This window comes from Rhopilema esculentum, chromosome 19 (genome assembly GCF_057945365.1).
Source record: "Rhopilema esculentum isolate cy_ngs chromosome 19, ASM5794536v1, whole genome shotgun sequence".
NCBI classification, from domain to species: domain Eukaryota; kingdom Metazoa; phylum Cnidaria; class Scyphozoa; order Rhizostomeae; family Rhizostomatidae; genus Rhopilema; species Rhopilema esculentum.
Genome location: NC_142833.1, coordinates 9,300,482 through 9,321,552, shown reverse-complemented (window position 1 = coordinate 9,321,552; position 21,071 = coordinate 9,300,482). Strand labels below are relative to the sequence as shown.

At 35.6% G+C, this 21,071-nt stretch overlaps 1 protein-coding gene across 1 annotated transcript; it reads left to right on the top strand.

The window, feature by feature from the left end:
* Positions 1-2,043: 2,043 nt before the first annotated feature.
* LOC135688257 (BLOC-2 complex member HPS3) lies at positions 2,044-19,833 on the top strand. Its single transcript, XM_065205033.2, has 24 exons — positions 2,044-2,538; positions 3,591-3,956; positions 4,294-4,751; positions 6,035-6,367; positions 6,645-7,000; positions 7,654-7,772; positions 10,450-10,543; positions 11,015-11,190; positions 12,073-12,184; positions 12,443-12,529; positions 13,198-13,294; positions 13,433-13,493; positions 14,124-14,217; positions 14,439-14,513; positions 14,644-14,742; positions 14,960-15,032; positions 15,523-15,557; positions 16,270-16,350; positions 16,800-16,863; positions 17,143-17,306; positions 17,666-17,797; positions 18,034-18,114; positions 18,748-18,838; positions 19,117-19,833. Exons 1-24 carry the CDS (start codon positions 2,174-2,176, stop codon positions 19,287-19,289), a joined length of 3,786 nt encoding a protein of 1,261 aa, XP_065061105.1. The 5' UTR covers positions 2,044-2,173; the 3' UTR covers positions 19,290-19,833.
* Positions 19,834-21,071: the final 1,238 nt, after the last annotated feature.

The window sequence follows — 21,071 nt, the reverse complement described above, 5'->3', positions numbered from 1 at the left end:
GGAATAAGTGATAAGCAATAAGTAGAAATTGTCCCCCTCCCCCTCTGTAGTAGGATTTAATCGCTGCTTGCGTGTTTATAATTACTATAACTTACGCATGCCCAGTGTGCTGTTATCTAGATTGTGGCGGGAGGCTTCACGCTTATAGTAATAAAAGTCTAAGATGAAGTAAATGAGTTTCTCTTAGTTTGAAACTGCTAGTTCATAATTGCTCTACCACATCTCCAAAACTACTTTAAGAAAGTTATGTGAAAGAAAGTATCAAGAATCGAGAAAGTATGCAATTTTTGGAGTTAACTTTCGCGAAAGAAGCGAAATAAGACGTTTCACAGGAATAAACTTTCTTGTTAATCATGAATTTCGCGCGAAAAACATAACTTTTCACAAGAGGTTCCATTCTATTTTTAATACCAACAACACAACCAAACACTATTTAATTTTATCGAAAACAATCATTTGTCGCCAAATTTTCCAAGAGGGTTAATAGCACACTTCTCTGGATCTTTCACGAAGAAAAACTTGCTTTCTTCCTCTCTTCTCTCTGCCCCCCCCCCCTTTTGTTAACTTTTGTCTCTTTGGTATTAATATTTGAATTTAAGAGGCCAAGGCTCGATAAGCATTGCTTTTCCTGGGTCGCATATACTACAAATTTAGCTTTTATTGTAATTTAAGGTTTTATTTTATGAAAATGTTGAATAAGTACACCACTATCGTAAGCTAAACATGGTTTTACCCTTCTAAAGTGCCTTTTAAAAAATTAGGTTTTTTGGAGTGGTTAATTCGTAATGGAACTTTCCTGTGAGAAAAAATGTTTCCTTGCAATTTGTTGATGTGAAAAAATATTTTCTTGTGATTATCAATGGTCATACCACTATTTTGGTCCATTTCTTTGGCTATACGGTCTTTGGTTATACGGTGCAAACAGTTTAGTTTGGATACATTTAAGAAAATCACGTCCGCTAGCTTTTTAGATAGGAGGCCCTCGTCGCTTTATTGGCAGGTAGTTTCGTATTTTCATCTGTGTTCAAGCGTACAGACCAAGGTTTGAATATCAAAATAATTTAACTACATAAGGATCCTGAACGAAGAACTGACACTTCACGGCTTTGATATAATTAAAAAGGACAATATCCATTTCTCTAATCTAGCCAGGGATGGACCTTAATGAGGGTGGTACCTGAACATATGCTAGCAATTAATGCAAATTTATGAGATTTTACTAAGAGAATCATTGCTCCAACGAAAATGACAGTAACAAGCCCAGGCGATACTTACAGTGATTTCAAATGCAATCGAAATAGTTATGCTTGAGCAGCTTGTTACAGTCATTATCTTGATAATCTTGTTAGCATTAACGATCTAGTCATATCAAGATAAAAATAAAAGTTCTCTTATTTTATCTTGGTCTTTTAAAAGAGTTGATGTGCCCCACAGTGAGAACATTGAAACCACATGAGTAAAACGCATACAGACCTATTTTCTACCTAATGACAAACTATATTCTCTAATTGCTAATTGCTATTCACTCATTGCTAACAATGGGCCTTTGCCAGCGTGGTAACGGTCCAAACAATGGCAGTAAACGTCTACGGATTAACCAAAATTTATTTCAGACTGTCTGAAAATGCATTGTGAGATGCTTGCGTAGCGCAATGGCTCATTGTTAGCAATGAGTCTTCAACGTTGATATTCTTGAGACTGGTATGGTTACTACATGATTCGCGGTATAAGGAAAGTAGAGGCATCTAGGCTCAATTCCTCCAGAAAGCAGAAACTTGCTGAAACCCGTAGCCTTCTAGGTATAATGAAGCCATGTTTCCGCAAGAGCTGCAGGGTATTAATTGGGAAAATCTTTTTACCCCCTATCTGATGTACCAAATAGGAATGTGAATGCGCCCTCTCAGAGTCAAAAGGCTCTGATTTTTGAGATTGAACAGTTATATGATTTTTGAAGTGATCTTTGATTATTTCACATTGCTATTTTTATTCAGCAATGTTTTCCCTCTTTGTTGAGTATGACTACATTCCCAAAACACCCTAGGTTGTTGTTGTTGTTGTAACGAGCACCAAACATGGAGGGTGCTGGTTAGCACGAGACTGCTCTCATCAAATCCGTCTCTTGCATAGCCGAAGATTTTTATATAACTTATTTGAAATATTTGTACAGTTCTGCATGAAAATGGTGCGGACGTTACTCTGCCAGCCGCTTTGTGATCCAAAAGTGTTCTCAGATAACTATGAACCGACTTGCTGCTGTTGTACTCCAAATGGACTCATACTTATCGGATCAGGTTCTGGGAGCATCCATGTCTATTCTGCATCAGGAAGATCAACTTGCCGCATAGTTCACAGCTTTCCAACTGCTGGGATCTCTAAAAAGTTGGTTTACTGCTCCTTCCGTGGATATATAGTCTCTGTGGAAACCAAGTCCCTAGAATCTCGCTCTGGTACAAACAGTAGGGCACACAATGCCAGAGTTTATGTTAACTGGACTAATCTGCCTGGAGAGTCATCATATCTAACTCATCATCGTGCAGGGTATATATTGTTGATTTGTTGATTTCAGTTGCACAAGCAGTTAATGCATGATATTTAAAAAACACCCCTTGGAAACATCTTTGGCAGAAACTTGATAAGCAAGCAGAGGATTACAATTGCTTTAAAATTAAAGAAAACACATTAGAAACTATAACAAGCTATTTATAAGTTATGTTAAACCAAATGAATAGGAGATGAAGATGGTAAATGTTATTTAGATTTAAATACCAGTTGATCTAACAAATAAATGAAAAATTATCTTTGACAGACAAACAATTAATCTGCTTTCTTGAACGATTAAAGAGGGCACTAATGTTCATGTTGACAATCACAATAAATGTCCAGGCTTGGTATCTGCACTTGAACAAACTATTAATGCTTCATCCTGCCCCAACCCCCCCCCCCCCCACCACCCCAACCCCCTCACCAAGTTGCTTTTCAATCTAATGCTCTACTTTTACCAGAAGGAAACAATGGTGAGAATGTGAGAAGCGCATTTCGATTTAGCTTTAAATTGCCCTGATTGAATTCATACTATTAAAAAAGTAATGGAGAGGAAGTATGAAATGGATGCCATGTTAAGTCAAATATAATTATAGATGACTGTCTTTTTGTCATATCCTTGCTCTAGTAAGTGCACATTGTTTAGATAATATTAGTATTAATAACAAAGGATGTATGTTTACTCTTGGTTGGTCAAAAACAAAAATACAGGTACTATGTCTGGAGGATGAAAGGGCTCAGTGTTCCAAAAAAAATTTACATGGGATGCTGGGACGCGAGATAAAGAGTATGATTATTATTTCCCGTTCAATACTTTTCAATCCCTTTTGATTATTATGTCCTATTAGTTTGACTACCATTTAAAGGGCTACAGCCAACAGTCAACTTGAAAAAGGGTCAATCATTCAGGAAAATTTGTTTCTGCATTGAATAAACCCTAACTGCATAATCATTTTGTTTTATTGTTATCTTATGCCTTTTTGCTACTTATGTTTCCTTTTTGTTTTCACCATGGTTCTCATGCTTTTCATGCTTCTCTCATATTATAGGTATTCTAAAGAAACCTCAAGCATTCATAATTATGCTGGAAAATATTTGGTCATTGACATCCCTATTAAATACTCAGTGACTGACATTTCATGCTGTGAAGAAACTGGAAATCTAGCTGTTTCAACAGAAGCAAAATGTTATCTGTTCATCTGTAAAGCCATTCATTTTGGAAACACATCTGAAAACAATTCCATTGTTGATTTTGATTGTGCACTTGAAATTGATTCTGGTTTTCAAATCAACCAAGTTTCCCTGTTCAGATATTATATAGCACTTGTCTCATCACATGAAATTAGGGTTATTAATGTTATTATGGATAAAGATGACACAATATCCCAAGCTGAAGATGTTACAAAAAATATCCAGTATGTAAATCAGTCAATTTTTTGCAACTTTTAAGGCTTCTTTATTTATGTTGCTCACCAAATTCTCAACATATATATGTTGTGACAATTTTTTGGTGAGACTTCTACTAGGTAGACCAAAGATTTTAAATCAAATTGTCTCAAAATAAGCATTAATGTTCAAACACCCAATTATTTTTCACTCAATTACATCATGGTTGCATCTTTATTGGGTCTTGTCATAATCAGAAAGTTGGATTTGTCTGCCTGTGCCCATTTTATTAGGACCAATTTATTGTAAAAACCATTCTGTTTTGAAGAATTGTTTCCTATAATAAATCAAATTCTATTTCCTTAGTGAGCAACAAACAAGTGGGGAGGCATCATCAAATGAAGCTTCAAATTGCTTAATATGCAAGGCAAAAGCAGATGAAGATTTTATTCTATGGAATATTGATCAAGGTTCTTCACAAGGCCTTGACAGTCTGGAGCACGAAACTCTTGTGATACAGAGGGGGAAAAGTCCTTCAACAACACAGAATACCCCAACATATGTTGTTGAACAGAGCTGCGTGAAGATGAATACCATCCGTCAAGATGCTACCTTCATTGATTCAGAAAATACAGCCAAAGAAGTCATTGGACCAAAAGAAAATATAAAAGGCCATCCCCTTTTGGTTATAAATGTTTTCAGTGACAGTTGTTACACTGATATTCGTCATGTTACAATGTTATATAGAAGGTTTTATAACGAGCAATTTGATCAGACAGAAAGTTTTTTTATTCACAGCTTGCAGCTGCTGCCAGTTTATGCAGGTAAGCATATTTCTAATTATATTTTGTAAATATTGAAAATTGCTGTAAATCCTACCATTAAGTTCAACTTTTGTGTTCAAAAAAATTGTCTGTCACAACATAATTCAATTGAACATAATAAGTCTATGAGATTTCCAAATATTTTCCAGCTGACAATTGTCAGTGTATAATGTTCAAAGGTAAGCAGAAATTCATATCCAGACGTGGATGGAAAGTAATACAAGACAAATAATAGCACCTTTGATTGATTGGTTCTTTGTTTTTGACCAATTAGAGCTACTAATATATTTGAAGAGTCAGCATGAGATTCTGTCTACACAAGTTGAGTTTTCTTCTGTCCATCATATTCAAACACCAGCAGTCTACAGAATGCCCAAATAAAATGTGATTTATCTATTGGTCAACATTTTATTAAGAATCCAGGGTGCCCCTAAACATTCAAGTTTTCATTTTTGGCATTTTGGAACATGTCAGCAGACAATTCTGGCTTGTGTGAGCAGAAAGAGTTCGTTTTCTCTCTTGGACCCTTCAAATAGGTAACAGTTTGGCTGCCAAAAACAAAAGACAAATCAAACGCACTATTTTTGCTCTCATTTTTTTTTATCCACATCTGGATATAAATTATAAGGAAATAGAAAATAGCTTTGAAATAGGTAAATTGTACTTAGAATAGATAAAAGATTTTTAATTAACAACGTTTCAAGCATAGACCGTTATCAATACAAGACATATCTAGTACATGCACGCAATTTAGTCTATTTCTTTTTCTGACATTTTTACTGTGATGAGTGTCAGACGAAAAATACTTTAGTATGACATGTTTCCCTTTTCCGTGCTATTTTGAAACATTATTTTGTTGCTTATAGATATTTCGCCAAATTATTTATAAAAGCCATCTGCTGGTCATGTTAATGCTGGTCATTTGAATGATTGGAATATCCATTTCTTTAGTCAGGACTTGAGATTTTGTCCAATGGAATGACGCTCAAGGAGATATCTAAGGGAGCCTTCTGATTAAAAGGACAACAACCTGGTTCGATGGAGCTTGTGTTTAAAGCATGCTTTAAATATGTTTTTCAGCACTAGTTTCAAATATCATCTAAATCAGTCATTTTCTGTTTTTGTAAGGTGGTATTCCCTTCTCGATTAGCTAGCCCTAGGGAACCCCTCCTCCGAACCCTGTTTACCTCAGGGAGTATTTCTTCAGCACCCTATTTGTTTAAAAGCTTGTGCTTGATACATGAACAAATAATAACATGTAGAACTCTGTACATTTATTCTAGATTTTCCCGCAAATTTAAACGCGAATTCCAACACCCCTGATATTATCTTGGAATCTCAAATGGAATCGACAGCTCATGGCACCCTTCTTTCGTTGGGATTATTTTTCTCAAACGGACGGAAGGGGTTCTTGTACGACATGCTGAATTTTCCAAGACTGCTTACGGAGTACGATTTTACTGAAGAATGCATTTCTGCATGTCTTGCACGCAAAATGCTGCATGTTGTCACAAGAAATGGCTTGGAAACCTACACGACACGACTCTATTCATCTGCAGCGCAAAATGCAAAAAGTTTTTTTCCTGACAGCACTTTTATGCCATATGAGGCCCAAGGTAAGCCAGTTTATTTTATCATGCTCTGTGGGTTAGGAAAGGTGTTTATAGGCTGTTGATGACACCGTATTTTATCACTCTACTTTATCATATCTCATTTGAGAAACCAGATTCTTCGAACATGAACACTCCTGTTCATATAGTTAATGTTGTTTTGTCTAGACCTGTTCATCTTGCCAGGAACATTGATCAGAAACCTCTTGTTGAAATGAAACCTGTTTTTTCATTAACTGTTGTTTGTATTAGTCTATTTGAAGGTAATATTTCATTCATCAAGGTCGCGAGCGAGCATACTCATCCGTTAGTTTCTCCTCTGGAAGTGAACTGGACAGCAAGGGCCACGTTAGTGACGTATTGGCATATTTTAGTGAAGAAGAGCATGGCGAGTCTCAAGACGGAATCACACCTAAGGAGGGACATTTCACCAAAGAACCTCTCGAGCGACGTGCATCGTCAAGTCAGTCAAAATCTAGAATGCCTTTCAGGCGCCGAAAGAAGGAAGTGCAAGAAAGATACAAGAACAGAAGCCCTGCTAGCGACGAAGAAAGTTCTAAACGAGAGAGACTTCTTAGTTTGAGTCTCTTGCACAACACGGCAGAACCAGTTGTTTACAACTGGTTGGATTTGATACAGGTTTGAGAGAAAGAGTCCTGCTATATTTTTATTGATTACACTGTTATTCACCTGCCTTTTTTAAAAATTCCTATTTGAAGCTAGCATTTTACTTTCATTGGCAGTTATTTTTTTAGAATTTTTCTCTAGATTTTTCTTGCTTAACTATTTTTAACTGTTGTTCACAACCTTCAATTACTTTTGCACGAGCCATAAGTCTATGGTCGATACTTTGGGAGTTTACAGACAAGTTGTGTTGTTTGTTCTCACTTAACTATTTTAGATATCCTGTTTTTTATGCTAAAACTAGTTCAACGAAAAAGTAGATTCATTTTGTCTCACTTTGTATTTAATTCCTTTATGATTATGAGTTGTGATACAGATTTAACAAGCTAAAGCTAGGCGTCTGAAATTAAAATATATAGTGCATTCATACTTGCAAGCTTAACGTACTTTATATGGACTATGTCCAGGTGCAATTCGTTAGCCATTGGTTGTACTATATTCCCATTGATTGTACTTTACAATAGATCTATTGTTACTTACCCAATCTGAAACGAAAGACTAATTATCGATGTTTTCTTAATCATAATCTCTGAGCTGTTGATTTACGGGACATATTATCTTTTATAGTATAGCTCTCTTGGTTTACTTTTCAGATTTTTATCTTATAGCCATGCCCTCCTACAAGCATTGAAATTTGCCTCATTGCAATTTACCCACTCAGAGGATTCACATTCATTGGGTCGACCGAAAAGCACATTGTTTTGTTGCAGAAGACCTTCGAGTTTAAGTAAGTTATGTTTTAACATCGATTTTTATTTACATATATATATACATATATATTTATATATATCGAACAAAAGTAAGACGTAGGTGCTAGTAAAAAAATATACGAGATGACTGCCCACTAGTTTCGACCATAGGCCGTAATCATGGCAAACTAAATGTTACAGAATTTTGATTTACGTTATTTATTGATTACTTGATATATCTGACATTTATTTAATACAATGATAGATATTCTAAACTCATACCCATACCCTGGGAACGAGACAATCAAATTGAGAATGAACGAATGATAAAACAGGGTATAAAGGGGGTATTTATTTTTCAAAGTTTGGAAAAGGATGATTGATTATTTGGTTAAGGCCAAGTGGGGTTAGGGTTTTTGAGTTTTTGTATCCAGAAATCCTCTCTTTTATCAAGGCGTGTTCTTAAAATTTCTTTTTCGAATGGAATTATTCTTAATTGCTCAATTATAATGAATTTTGCATCTTTGAAATCATGTGAGAAATCATTATTGAAATGATTGCATGCTGGTATAGCGTTAGATTTTTTGGAGTCCTTACGGTGGTTATTCATTCTAAGATTTAGTGGGGTTTTGGACTTACCCACGTATTGTAATTTGCATCTTACGCATTCCATCAGGTAGATAACGTGTTGGCTTTTACAATCAACATTGTGAAATATTTTGAAGGACTGGTTTGTCTGATTGCTACAAAAATAAGACGTTTGTGAGATTTGTTTACAGCATAAGTTTCCAGATTTAGTGTTGCAGGGTTTGCAAATTCCCGAATTTTGACTATTATTTGTCTTAATCATTTGGTTGTTTTCGATCATGTTGCTTCCTAAAATGTCTTTAAGGCTTTAATTTCTCTTGTAAGCAATCACAGGTGGGTCTTTAAAAGTTTCCTTCGTATTGGGGTTTAACTTGAGAATGTTCCAATGGTTATTTAAAATTGTGCCTATGGGTGGTAAGGTTCTGTTGAATGTTGTGATGAATGGTACACGGTGTTGCTTGTTACGTTGACTTGGCTGTAGAGTTTTTTCGAGTGGGATGTTATTTGCTCTAGTTATCTGTTGTTTTATTTTTTCAATATTGTATCCTCTGGTTACAAATTTTTCACATAGGTTGTCACAATAGCATTTAAAATCATTATCTTTCGAGCAAATCCTTCTAATTTTTAGGGCTTGGCTGTAGGCTATTCGTAAGTTATTCTTAAGGTGTTGAGTATGCTCGGAGGATTTATGGAGGTAGTTCTGTCGATCAGTTGGTTTTTTGTACAAAGTGGTTTGTAAAAGGTTATCGCTATCAATGTATACTGTTTTATCGAGAAAATTGATCGATTTTGAAGAGATTTCGTAATCGTATTTGATGGAGGGATGGGTTTGGTTGAGAGTGGTAATGAAATGTTCGAACTGGGGTTGTGTGCTGGTCCAAATCATAAAGATGTCGTCGATGTATCTTAAGTATAGCTTTGTGAAGCTACTTATTTGTGGAAATATAAAGAGTTCTTCAAATTAACCCATAAATATGTTAGCATTGGAAGGTGCGCATACTGTGCCCTTTGCACATCCTTTGATCTGTAGAAAGTTTTTGCTATTGAAAGAGAAGTTATTTCTTGTGAGGATAAAGGTTAGGATTTTCGATTCTGAGTCCTTCTCCTACCTTTTCTTTCAATAAGTTGTTTTTGATAAAGTGTGTGATTGTTTGGGTTATTTCTTGGTTATTTTCTAGAGTTGGATCATGATGTAGGAGTTTGTAAAACTCATCATTTTTGAGCTGCGTTTCTGCTTCCTTAATGTAATCGTTAATATCGATTATTATCACTACGGCCCCACCTTTATCTGCTTTTGTGATTATAATATCTGTCCAATTTTTTAGATCTTTGAGTGTTTTTCGTTCGTTTTTGGTAAGGTTGTCTCTGGGTAGTGGTTTAGTATTTGATTTATTAATAGCATTACTTACAGATAATATAAATGTGTATATTGTGTGGTGTGTGTTTGTTGGAGTCCAGTTGCTTTTCTTCTTGAAATATTCTTCCTCTGTTATCTCATCTTTATCTTCTTCTTTGTCCGTGTCTTGTTTAGTAAAATGGGCTTTAAGATTGATTCTTCTAAAGAAGTTGTTCTGATCTTTATTCATGTTATTTGAATTATATTTGTTTGTTCTAGGGCAGAAGTTCAGGTTTTTGTTAAGTAGCTTGAATTTCTCTTTTGAAAATGTAAGGCTTGAGAGGTTTACTACGTTCTTGCATGGGTCGTTTATTGTCTTAATGTTTGAGCTAATGAGTTTTTGAATTTCGTGATTGCTTGTGTGGCTTGATTTAGTGCCTTGACAATTGTATATATGTTATATTATATAGATCTTCAAGAAAAACACTCTCATGTAAACGTTTCGACCAAAGTCTTCACCAGTAATCATATATATATATGTATAGAAATATATATGAAATCAAAAAAAACTCTTTCGTAAGACGGTTCGCTTTCGCTTCATCAGTAACATAGAGATATTTTGAGTAGCTAGAGATCTCCTGAAGAGTGAGTCATTCACGAAACTGGCTTGTAGAGATAAAACATGTAGTTTTATTTTCTCCACCTCTATGCTATATATAATATGCTGGATTCATTGCTTCTTATATAATATTTTCCTCTCTTGCATTAAGCTGTGTGCTCCTATTTTATAGGGATAAACCTAGCTCCCTTATGAAAGAGCGAACAATGCCTTGGAATGTATATGTACGTGAAATAACCCCTGCACTAGACGTTGCCATAGAAATCGTAAGTCTTGTTTTGTTTCCCATTACCACACGCTTGATATGTGGTCCCTACATTCATAGGCAGTATGTACTTTTTGTTCCGAGAATACACGCAATGTTAGAAAGGATTTCAAGTGGCAATATTTATCAATCACTTAAGTATCATTAGTAGCTCATGTAAAAGGTGTTCATTGAATTTTGTTTGGTTTTGAGTAGCTAGAGGTCTCTGCTTTACTAACTGATGGCATCGCTTGGCACCAGAGCAAGAAAAACCAGTTTGGAAGATATATTTTAATTCGGTAGTAATTTGTTGTAAAAAACTGGTTATGAGAAGGGGCTCCGAGTGACATGCCACAAAAAAAATCAAAATTCAGAATGCAGGACTTGCTAAGGCATTAGAACAAAATCATGCCGAGGACTTTCCTATACTGATAAACTTTCTCAGCCAAGTGCTTATATTATCATTTTGTATCAGTATTTGGAATTTTTTCAGATGAAGTTGATCGAGGGCTCCGAATTTGCAAACCCGAATGTATTCCATCAGCTGATCTCTGAGTCGCATCTATTTCTAAAAGCGGATCTCTCATTCAGTACTGCAGAGGATAAAAAGGAGGCATTACGTCTAGCTATCAAAAGATCTGCTGTCAAACTTGGTGACTTTTTCTCCAGGTAATCCCTAATACACCTTTTCAACTAACCGCGTCAAAGGGAACTGGGTCGGGATTTGGGGTGAAAGACCGCGCGTCCAAGCCTAAGTAAAATTATCAAGGCTGTATCTAAATATTCTCCTTTATTTAAGTTTACTGTGTCCTGTAATTTCCCTGTAAATCTAATCGAAAGTTTTCATTGCTTTTGAACTTTTTATAAACCGTTAACGTAGCAAGCTTGTCCCTAAATGGAGGCCAAGTTGACATTAGAATTATAGGATTAGCTTCTTTTGATGCGTCACACGAAAATACCTCTGCATTTAGCGTCCTGGGTCAATTTCCTTGCTTTCTCAAATTTATTGTAGCTACAAAAAGACTCCTTCAATTAGCTTGTCGCTTTACCCTTTTGTATTGAAAGACATTTTAGCTGCTCGTTCTAATCCAAACAATATATATTTAAATCTAGTGTGATTTACAATTCAAGGAGAAAGATATGTTATCTTGAATATTGCTCTTTGTTTCCTTTTGCATTTTTACCTCCCTCTCTTTCCTTATTCTAATCATTATATCTTACCTAACGGAATTTTTGCGGAATAACTTTTTGCGATTTAAGGCCTTGTTATGCTTTGCTGAAGAATGTTTGCGGGTGATACCATTTCCCAAAATTTTGCGGCATTAATTTTTGCGACCTTCCCTTAAATTTTGAAGATTGACAGCTTTCCCCTAAACTTTGCCTAATGCAAACTGTTGCTTTTACTAATGCATCATTAAGAGATTATTGCACTCTTGATGTTTGGACGCTTTAAAAATGCAGCTTTTCTGTATCAATTCTGTATGCTCTTGTATGCACAACCAACTATGCTTTCTATATCCTTAATGTAATACCGCCTATGTCGGTTCATAGGTGTGGCTCCAGCTTTGAGTACTTAATGGCAAAAGAGTACTACAATATGGCAGCTATTAAACTGGAGCAAGTGCTTCTGAGACACTCTCTAAGAGACAAAGAAGAAGACCTGGTATTTCAAATTCATTTCTGTCTATTTAGCTGTTTGCTGCCAGTTTCATCTCTGGTTAAAATTCTTTGTCTTATCCAGTTGCTAATGTTTCCACTTCTTGTTAGTTTGTTGAGTGCTCGTCATCTGTCACTTTCGGCCTTGTTAGGGCTGTCTGTTAGCTGAAAATCCCTTTAAGGTTGTTTGTGTTCTTAGTATTTTTTGCTGTAAACATTTTTGCTTTGGATTTTTGAATTTCATTGCAAAAAGTTTGCCCTCCAGAGCAGTCGCTATGGTATTGGCATGATTCAATATTTGAATGAAAAGGTTCTTTCAGAAGAAGAAGAGGGAGAATCTGAATTGTTGGAGGTTTGTCAAGATCTAGTTTGGTTTAGGCCTTTGTTATAGATCTATTTCGGTTGCTTCTTTGAGCAAATTTTTCGAGAAAAGTGTTTTGAATTATTTATGCAGCGCAGCTTGTACTTGCTCTCTGAACACTTTTGTTGTTGGAGATACTTTCTTGCAAGTTGGCCCTTTTTGATAACTTTCAGAACACTTTTAATTGATCTCGAATTTATTGACTGGTGTTATTGAATATGAAGAATGAGTGGAGATAAAGATCGAGATCAACCCGCTAGATAGTTCCCATTGATTGCTATTTGAAAGCTACACTCCTGGCCAAAAATAGCTGAGACATTTGAACAAAAAAGGAATTCGCGTACTTTATCTTCATATTATATGCGCTGGTGACCTAAATCCCCTTCCCCCCGGGGTCAATATTGGTTAAGATGGTTACGGAATAAGTGGGGATTATTACATTGGTTACCAATCCAATCCCAACATTGATTTGAGGGGAAGGGGGCGGGTGATTTGTAAGTAGCTTCTTTTTTTGCAAGTGTCTCAGCATATTTGGATAGCTAGTTTTTACCCTATCCTGTTAATGAAGAAAACATTTTTATGTAGGGCAGTTGAATGCAATGCATATGCTACTTTGCTGCCCTAACCTCCGCCTTTAATACATGGTCTCTTTTCTTCAGGAATCAGCCCTTCACATTCTGAATATTTATGCAACCGCTGCTCCTCAATTATTGTCAGATATCATCCTCAGACCCAAGTTAAGAAACGTCCCGGCTGGTTTGTGTATTTTTTTATATTTAGATTATGAAACATATACACTTAAGAAACGTCAATCTGACTTGACTTTATGCTTCTTGTTTGGCTAAAGGTTAATGTTGCCACGCCAACGTTGCTTTCATAGATCTTTTTTTGCAGACAAAGCTGTATCGCTGTTGGAAAGTTTTATCTCTCCCGGAGACCGCAGTTCAAAATACAAGTAAATTCAGATACACACTTTGATCTGTGTTGCTCATTGAATTAGATCCCGTCTCTGGCTATTTATTATCAAGTGCCTTTTGTTGAACCAAGTTGCTTGGAATTTCCTTTTTGCATCGACTTCGTGAGGCGTTTAGGTATTAAGATGTGTTGCTTAAAAAACAGTAATCTACCGGAACTCTTTTTAGCGGAAGAATTTCAGGCATCATTTCTCTTTGTCGAATATCAGACGTGGTCGTAATAGAGTAGCCTAGAATCATGTCTATCTATCCGATGGACTGCTTTTTGTAATTTCAGAATTTCTATTTAAGGTTCCAGGCATTTCGTGGACTTTTTCAGACCTTTTTTAAAAGCTCCAGCTTTGCTATTTCCAATGTGCAGCTTCTAACAACTGTTGTGGAATTAAACTATCTAGGCTTCGGGTTGTTACTAGTGACTAGTTCTCTCTCTCCTTTTTTTCGTTTTCTCTTTGAATTTGGAATGTTGTTGAAAAACTCATGATAGAAACCCAGCCTAGTTCTGCGTGCAGCTATTTGCACGCTTGTGTTTTTTTCTAAGCTTGCACCTTTATCTTAATAATGTAAGAAAGATTCCTATGGTTTCTGCTTTTATACTCAAATTGTATTCTTAGACTTTCAGATTTGGATTTCATTGTGGTAGCAATCCTGCGCTTGCAAGTGGGTGATCTTACACAGGCTGAGCATGTTCTCCGGAAATTAAGCAATGTAAGTTGGTGCCACAGTTGAATATTTTGCGATTAAAACCAACTCGTGATACAGTACAGTAGGGAGTTTTTCAGTTTAATTTTCAGTTGACTTAGTGTCGCTGAGGAGAGAATTTCCTGTAATAAGTGTTTTTTGCGTCAGTCCTTTCTTGATTTACTGCTATATAGTCTTTGTTTCCAACACATATCTGTGTGCAGACTTTTACTGAAACTTTTCCCTAGAAACAACTGATTCAAGCTGTTTCAAAGTACCCAGACAAACTATGGAATGGAGAAAAGCTATCACATCTTGGCCAAGTAAGTGAGGTTCTGTTTTCAGTCCAACTTTTTGCACATTATGCTCTTTCTGTTATTGCCCTGTCCTTTGCTGTTGTAACTTCAGGCGTCGACTTCACTCATGGCGAATCGTTTAAATTTGCCTTCACAGCTGCTTCGAAAGCATTTCTCAAGAGCTTTTACAGATTTGCTGGTGTTCTTGTATGACAGTGGCATTATCACGCTCAGCAAAGCCCTCAGTGCACATGAGGTACGTCTATGATTGTATTTAAGCTAACCTTTTTCTAAAAACCCTTTACTCTCGTATTATCTAGTTCTTGACCAATCCTTTTCTATTTTGGATTGTTTTGCCAGTTACGAAGTTAAGCATCTTTAAATCACGCGTTTTGAATTTATCACAAGTTCGTGGTCGTTTCCTACTGCCCGTGCACTTTTATGTTGGATAATAGAAAGTATTATTTCTACAGCTGGGTGAAGGTAGTTTGGGAGCTGTTAGGCAAAATTTCAAGGGACTGGACCTGCTTGAAACACTTCTTAATGGTACGATACATCTTTGCTGGTTATTTTCAACAAAATATTTCAGCCTGCCTTTGAGAAAAAATTCCATGTTTCTCCTTCAAATATTTAAACAACATTTAACATTAAAAGTAGTTCAATATTCTAAAGTTTTTGCAATGATGCAATATGTAATCTTTCATTTGTTGAAAAGATATCAATTTCTATCTGAGAATGCACGTTTGATAAAATAGTTTCACGTCCAATAAAACATTGTGTCTTATTGTGACAAACCAGGCTTCGTTGCGTAAATAAGACTTGCCTTAACGGCACGTGCATGCCTTGAACTATATTAGTAATTATTTTAATATTCATGGTTTTGTTGTCTGACACTTGTGTTTTCCGCAAATATCGCCTCACCTAACACCCACCCCAATTATGTCTCTTAAATATGTTCCTAGATGCTGCATCTTTGTAAACTTGTGTGATACACGCTGTAAGTAACATTATGATCTTGGTATTTTTATTTGTCTAGATGAGAAAAGAAAAGACGACTTTCCAGAAATCATGGTAAAATTCAGCTTTTTCGCCACATTTAGGCAGACTAATTCAACGGTTCAGTTAATGAATTCTGTATTTATCTCTGGTTTGCGTTGGAAAACTCAGATGCCACTTTTTTGTCATCAATATCCGTTTTCATATACATCTTGACCTTTTATTTTAAAATATGAACTAGACTATTTCATAAATCTAAAAGCTGTCATCGAGAAAATTTGATTAAGCTTCTGACATTTAACCAAAGTATATTTCAGGAATAGTTTTCTAGCTTTTGAATCTACCAATAATCCGAAATTCGTAATGGATTATTGGTAGAGCTCGGTCGTCGTTCCATCTAGTAGTTTTTTTAGAATCTATCAACATAATCTATATATTTTAGAATCTATAATCCGCTTTTGTGTAGACGGAAGGAGTTCGTTTTCACCCTAGGACTCCTTTGGTAATATTTTCAATGGGCAAACCGTACTGATTGGGTAACTTCAACAGTCATGTGTTCGCGTTTATGATTTACTTATTTAATCCACAACTGGGTATTATTTTCCATCGTGTTCTTTCGGATCCTTATACTGACATTTTATACTCTGATCCTTATACTGACGTTCTATAATGAAAGGCTTTATGATGTTTCAAAGATATAATTTGTACCACCATACAAAAATTTGTTTGCAAGTAATTTTGTTATTTCGAAATAAGGCTCGTTTTATTATTTTCGTATTGTTTTCAGTATCATCTTCTACAGCAGTATTTTCTATGGTTCGAAGCCAGCACACAACCAGAACTGCTAAAAATTCCGCATTATCACGTTGTAAGTGGATAATTTTGATGCATTCTTTTTCTATTAGATTTAAAGCGGACGGTTGAGAGCAGCTGATGCTGTTTACTTTTCTTGATGCTGATCCTTTTTCGATTAAAATTCATTCTAATGATTTCGGTCTGCTAGGAAAATGGTAAGGTTGGTTGACTGCATCGTTGAAGGATGTCGGTTCGTATGCAAACTCAACAAATTGGACGCTCACAACTTGTCCACCCACCATCAAATAGGTGTCCGCTGACAAAACTGGCGAGGCTAAAGGCAGCAAGGAAATGGACTTGCCACCCTTTCCCCTCGCGCTATCGACCCAGCACAAATGGCCTCTCCATCATTTCCCACGAGACTCCCCTTTCCTTAACAATATGGCTTTATTTGCAAGTAGGTGTTTGTTAAATCCATTGCCACGATGAGTTTTAAATTTTTCCTAACAATTTCGTTTGCAGCCTAAAGGCAGTGGTCATTTTGCTCCGAGGTATGATTGGCTCGATAAGCTGCCACCCTTCTCAGGTTTGTGATGACGTAGATATTTCTAGCTGTTTTTTACCAGAATGTGTTTGCATAATTATCTAATGTCGCTAATGAACATTTCCCATAGACGCCGTTTTACCCAAAATATTCGTTGCTCTTTTGTTGCAAAACCTCATTTTCTATACCGTTTCGGGTTTATAAGCTCTTTTCCTATTTAAATCGACACAATTTACGAATTAAGAGCAGTATGATTAATTTGCTTCGTTTCTAACTTTCTGCCGTCAATATTGAGACCTAATTGTCATGTATTTTCATTAGGAGACTTTCCCGTTCCCCAAGACTGCCTGCGACGTAAACAACAGCAAAAACTGTCTACACGATCTTCACCCGAGGAATCTCCTTTAATCAGCAAAAAATCCACAGAAACGTCTTTTCAAATTTGCACTTGCTGCTGTTGTAATAGCGTTCTTTTAAAAATTCAGGTGAATCAATCTATCCTATATCTTTTTATTGAGTAAGTTGTTGCCGTAGTTTGCTTGTCTGAAGTGGGCAAAAAGCAATAAATCTTTTAGTCGTTGTCGATCAATATAAGGAATTATCATCTATCTTGAAGATGCAATTGCCAGGATGTGATAGACTGGGCATCCTTTAAATGGTCTACGATAATTTGTTAAAAAGACCCATTATTGTTTCCGTTCAGCAAACTTTCTTGTTTCTTTAATTCAGAATTAAAGGTAATGCAAGTTCTCTTGCTCGTATGTTTTAGCAAAACCTCTAATTTCTCATAAACACAATGCAAATTTGGTCTTCACAATAAAGGTGCAGGCGTTTATCTCCATAGTCACTTTCATGCTCATCATATTGCACGCCGAAAACTTACAAATTGTTGCAGAAATTTGTGGAGAAAGATAATTTCCTTGGCGACGATTCACTCAGGCTACTCTGCTATCCTTTTACTGGAAAAACTTTAGAAGTAAGTATTCACCGTTAATTTTACCCTGAAAATAGAGCTACATTGAAATTGACCATAATTACTGAATTAGGGTCGTTTCCTCGTCAATTTTGCAGGCCGTCCCGAACTTTTATCAATGCTAGTCGCCTCTGGAACAACATTTCTTGTTTCCTCTTTGCGCATTATACAAACTTTCTTATGTGGTTTGATGTCCTTTACAATTTCAAGCATCCTCAAATATGTATATTATCTCAAAGGCAGTCGAGTTTGTGGTCCAGACCTACCCCGATATTATGCTACAATACGGAAAGGACATCTTCCAATCGAGGAAAGACCAGGTTGGTTGCACATTTTTAATTTTCACCGTGTTTTATGTAGTAACGAATACTTTATCGTGGATTTGAAAGAATGGAAGGTTATTTAAAAGATAATTAAATAATACTCCTTAATCCTAAAAACAGCCTATAGTTATTCTCATCATTTTCTAAGGAAGGGGTCATTCTAATTAGGTTCATAATGCAAAGAAAGTTTTTCCACTGGTTTTAAGAGGCAATATTTAGTTTTCTTTGTTACTTTTTGGTTCGTTTAATTTTCTACTAGCGAGCCATGATATCCTTTGATATCTATTTGATAAACCAATCGGTTTTTACCGTGATTTGGGGTTTACTGAAATATATTTGTATCGATAGATCATATAATTTTAAGATTAATCGAAAGAGTTTAGTAATGCTTTGCTCTTTCATGATTGATTGAAAAAGATCAGAGAGAGTGCTGCATGACACTTGAAGTACTTTAGTTATCAGCAAGTTTAAGAAGGGAAACAATTCTTGGAAATCGTGTACTACTACACTGAGGCTTGCATTGCAAGGTTTTGTGAAGTTAATATGACATTGATAGTTTTAGAGCTGTAAAGCGGCAATGGAACCACCAAAATGGAAAAATAGTTGATATTGATTATTTTGTCATTCTAGTGGAAAGTTTTTCTATCTTACCTACTCAAAGTACTCAAGAATGAACTTCATGAAAGGTGGAACAAGGAGACATACCTTGACGCATTGAAGGGTAATAATCTTCCTAGATTCGTGATTGCAAATTTTTATATCAGTTTTCAACCTGGTTTGCCTGGTTTGCCTGGTTTTTTATCGGTAGCTATATTATCACGCAATGTTTATATTTAAAAATAAAATCGCGTAGTGATGAAGATTCCATTGGTTGGATGATTTTTAAAATGTAGGCTATCTCGTTTTATGAACAAGGCTAAGCACTTTTTCTGTCTCATATTGAATCTGTTGAATGATCTTTTGATGCCACGATTTTCAACCTTTTCGTTTTTATTTTAGGAACTTTAACGAAACTGGCGAGACTTTGCACGCCTTCAGAACTGGTCAACCTTCTTCCAAAGGATGGCACAGCAAAGTTCTTTTTGCCATTTGTCGTAGACTCATACCAAATTCACCGTGCAGTGACTATGAGGAATGAAATCCTTCAAACTAACATGGCAGTTAACACTTGAATATTTCACGAGCGCCATTGTTTTGCGTTTTTTACAGTTCTTGCTCTTCCCAGGTGAATGAACAAATGTTTTTGCGAACGATTAGACAATTTCTAAGAATGATACAAATAGAAAATTTGCAGTATAAGCTAACTATATTTTGTATATAAATTGAATGTTCAGATAACTTTCTCGGTTTATATCAAAATTAGTTTTCAGTCAATTTAGGGACAGAAGTTGTTGTGAAATAACGAATCCTTTGTTCACTGACTTTCAGTTTTGAATACAATTCCAGATTTCGATTTTTTTTTCAACTTAAAGCAGCGAGATCCTGTAACGGTTTTTACACCAAAGAGGAACATTCTAGTTGTAATAGAAAAAAATTAAAATAAGAACAGTTTCCTGATGAATTTAAAGGTTTTGAACGATGTTTGCAAGAGATATTGGTAATTAACCTCGACTGTCTTATCAGGAGAAGCTGTTAATAATTATTTATTAAAATGTTGTACAATAAAAGTAAGATTTTGGAATAGTTGATGCATTCGTCGAATTAATGAATTGATTTCGACGATTTTCCTTTTTCCAGCGTTATTTCTTTCTATGTATCATGGCAGAAATAATTCGCTCTTATAGCGACTGTGTTGTTAGCGCTGTATCCAAATAAATGTTGTTTTGCCAACGAACCTTTGCTTGAAACTTATGTAAAAAAAACCTTTACAAATCTCACTCTGCAAAGTCACCTAATTGATTGGTCCGAGTCGATTGAGTACAATAAACCACACCAAGTATTCCAAATTCTGTTTCAACTCACTCAGGGTGCACTCATCGGCTTTATTTATTGCACAATCAAAGCATTAAAATAATTTTGTGTCAATAAGGGTTACTATGGGTTTTATTGCTCTTTACAAACATCATCTTATTGGAAGTTTCTTCTTCAAATCTAGTAATGTTTTGAGGTTAACCCAGTGTTTCTTAGGACTGTGTATTGATTGTTGTGTGTGTCAACTGGCCCTTTCTCTTCTTTTTTGTTGATATTACCATTGTTTTGTCCAACTACTCAATCTTTGTTCTTTATATGCACAGTCTAACGGAATGAAGCAAGAGTTAACTATGGATGTGTGCATAGGTCCCATCACATGGGTCCATTATCGATTTGATTGCTTTCTGTTCATACAGTAAAAACCCGCGTGTAAGAACCTAGGAATTTAAGAACCTTCAGGCAGAAATAAGCCTTTTTAATATTCCATAATTATAAGAACCTGTTTAGCCAAACAATATCTGTCTGGGGTTTAACGTGTCTTATATGTGGGGTTTAACCATTTAATTTATATACTTTATTACCAAAAACAGAAAAGATGACAGAAAATATAATTTGAAAAAAAATTGAAAATACACAATGTTTGTTAAATGCAAACTGTTATTATGAAACTATTATTGCTACTTTTTCATATACAGTACTGTATCATTGATCAATTGTTGTTGGTGGACTTTTGGTAACATTGGTACACTAAAAGATATTCAGAATGAAGAATAGACCAAGTTTATTCTGATAATTAACAAAAATATATACTTCATAGAATGAAGAACCTAATTGAGAACCTATTTAGCCTAAACCGAGCATGTTTTTCTTACACGCACCCTTTCTTACAGTCATTTGAATTTTCGCTCTCTTTTGTGGCGGCGTCATAACCTGTAAGTTTTCTCACCTGTATCATTGAATATTAAGAACTTAACTGACGGTTTTGCCATCATGTCACATGAATTTCTAGACATGCGCATCAAGCGCACAACAAGGGGAAAACA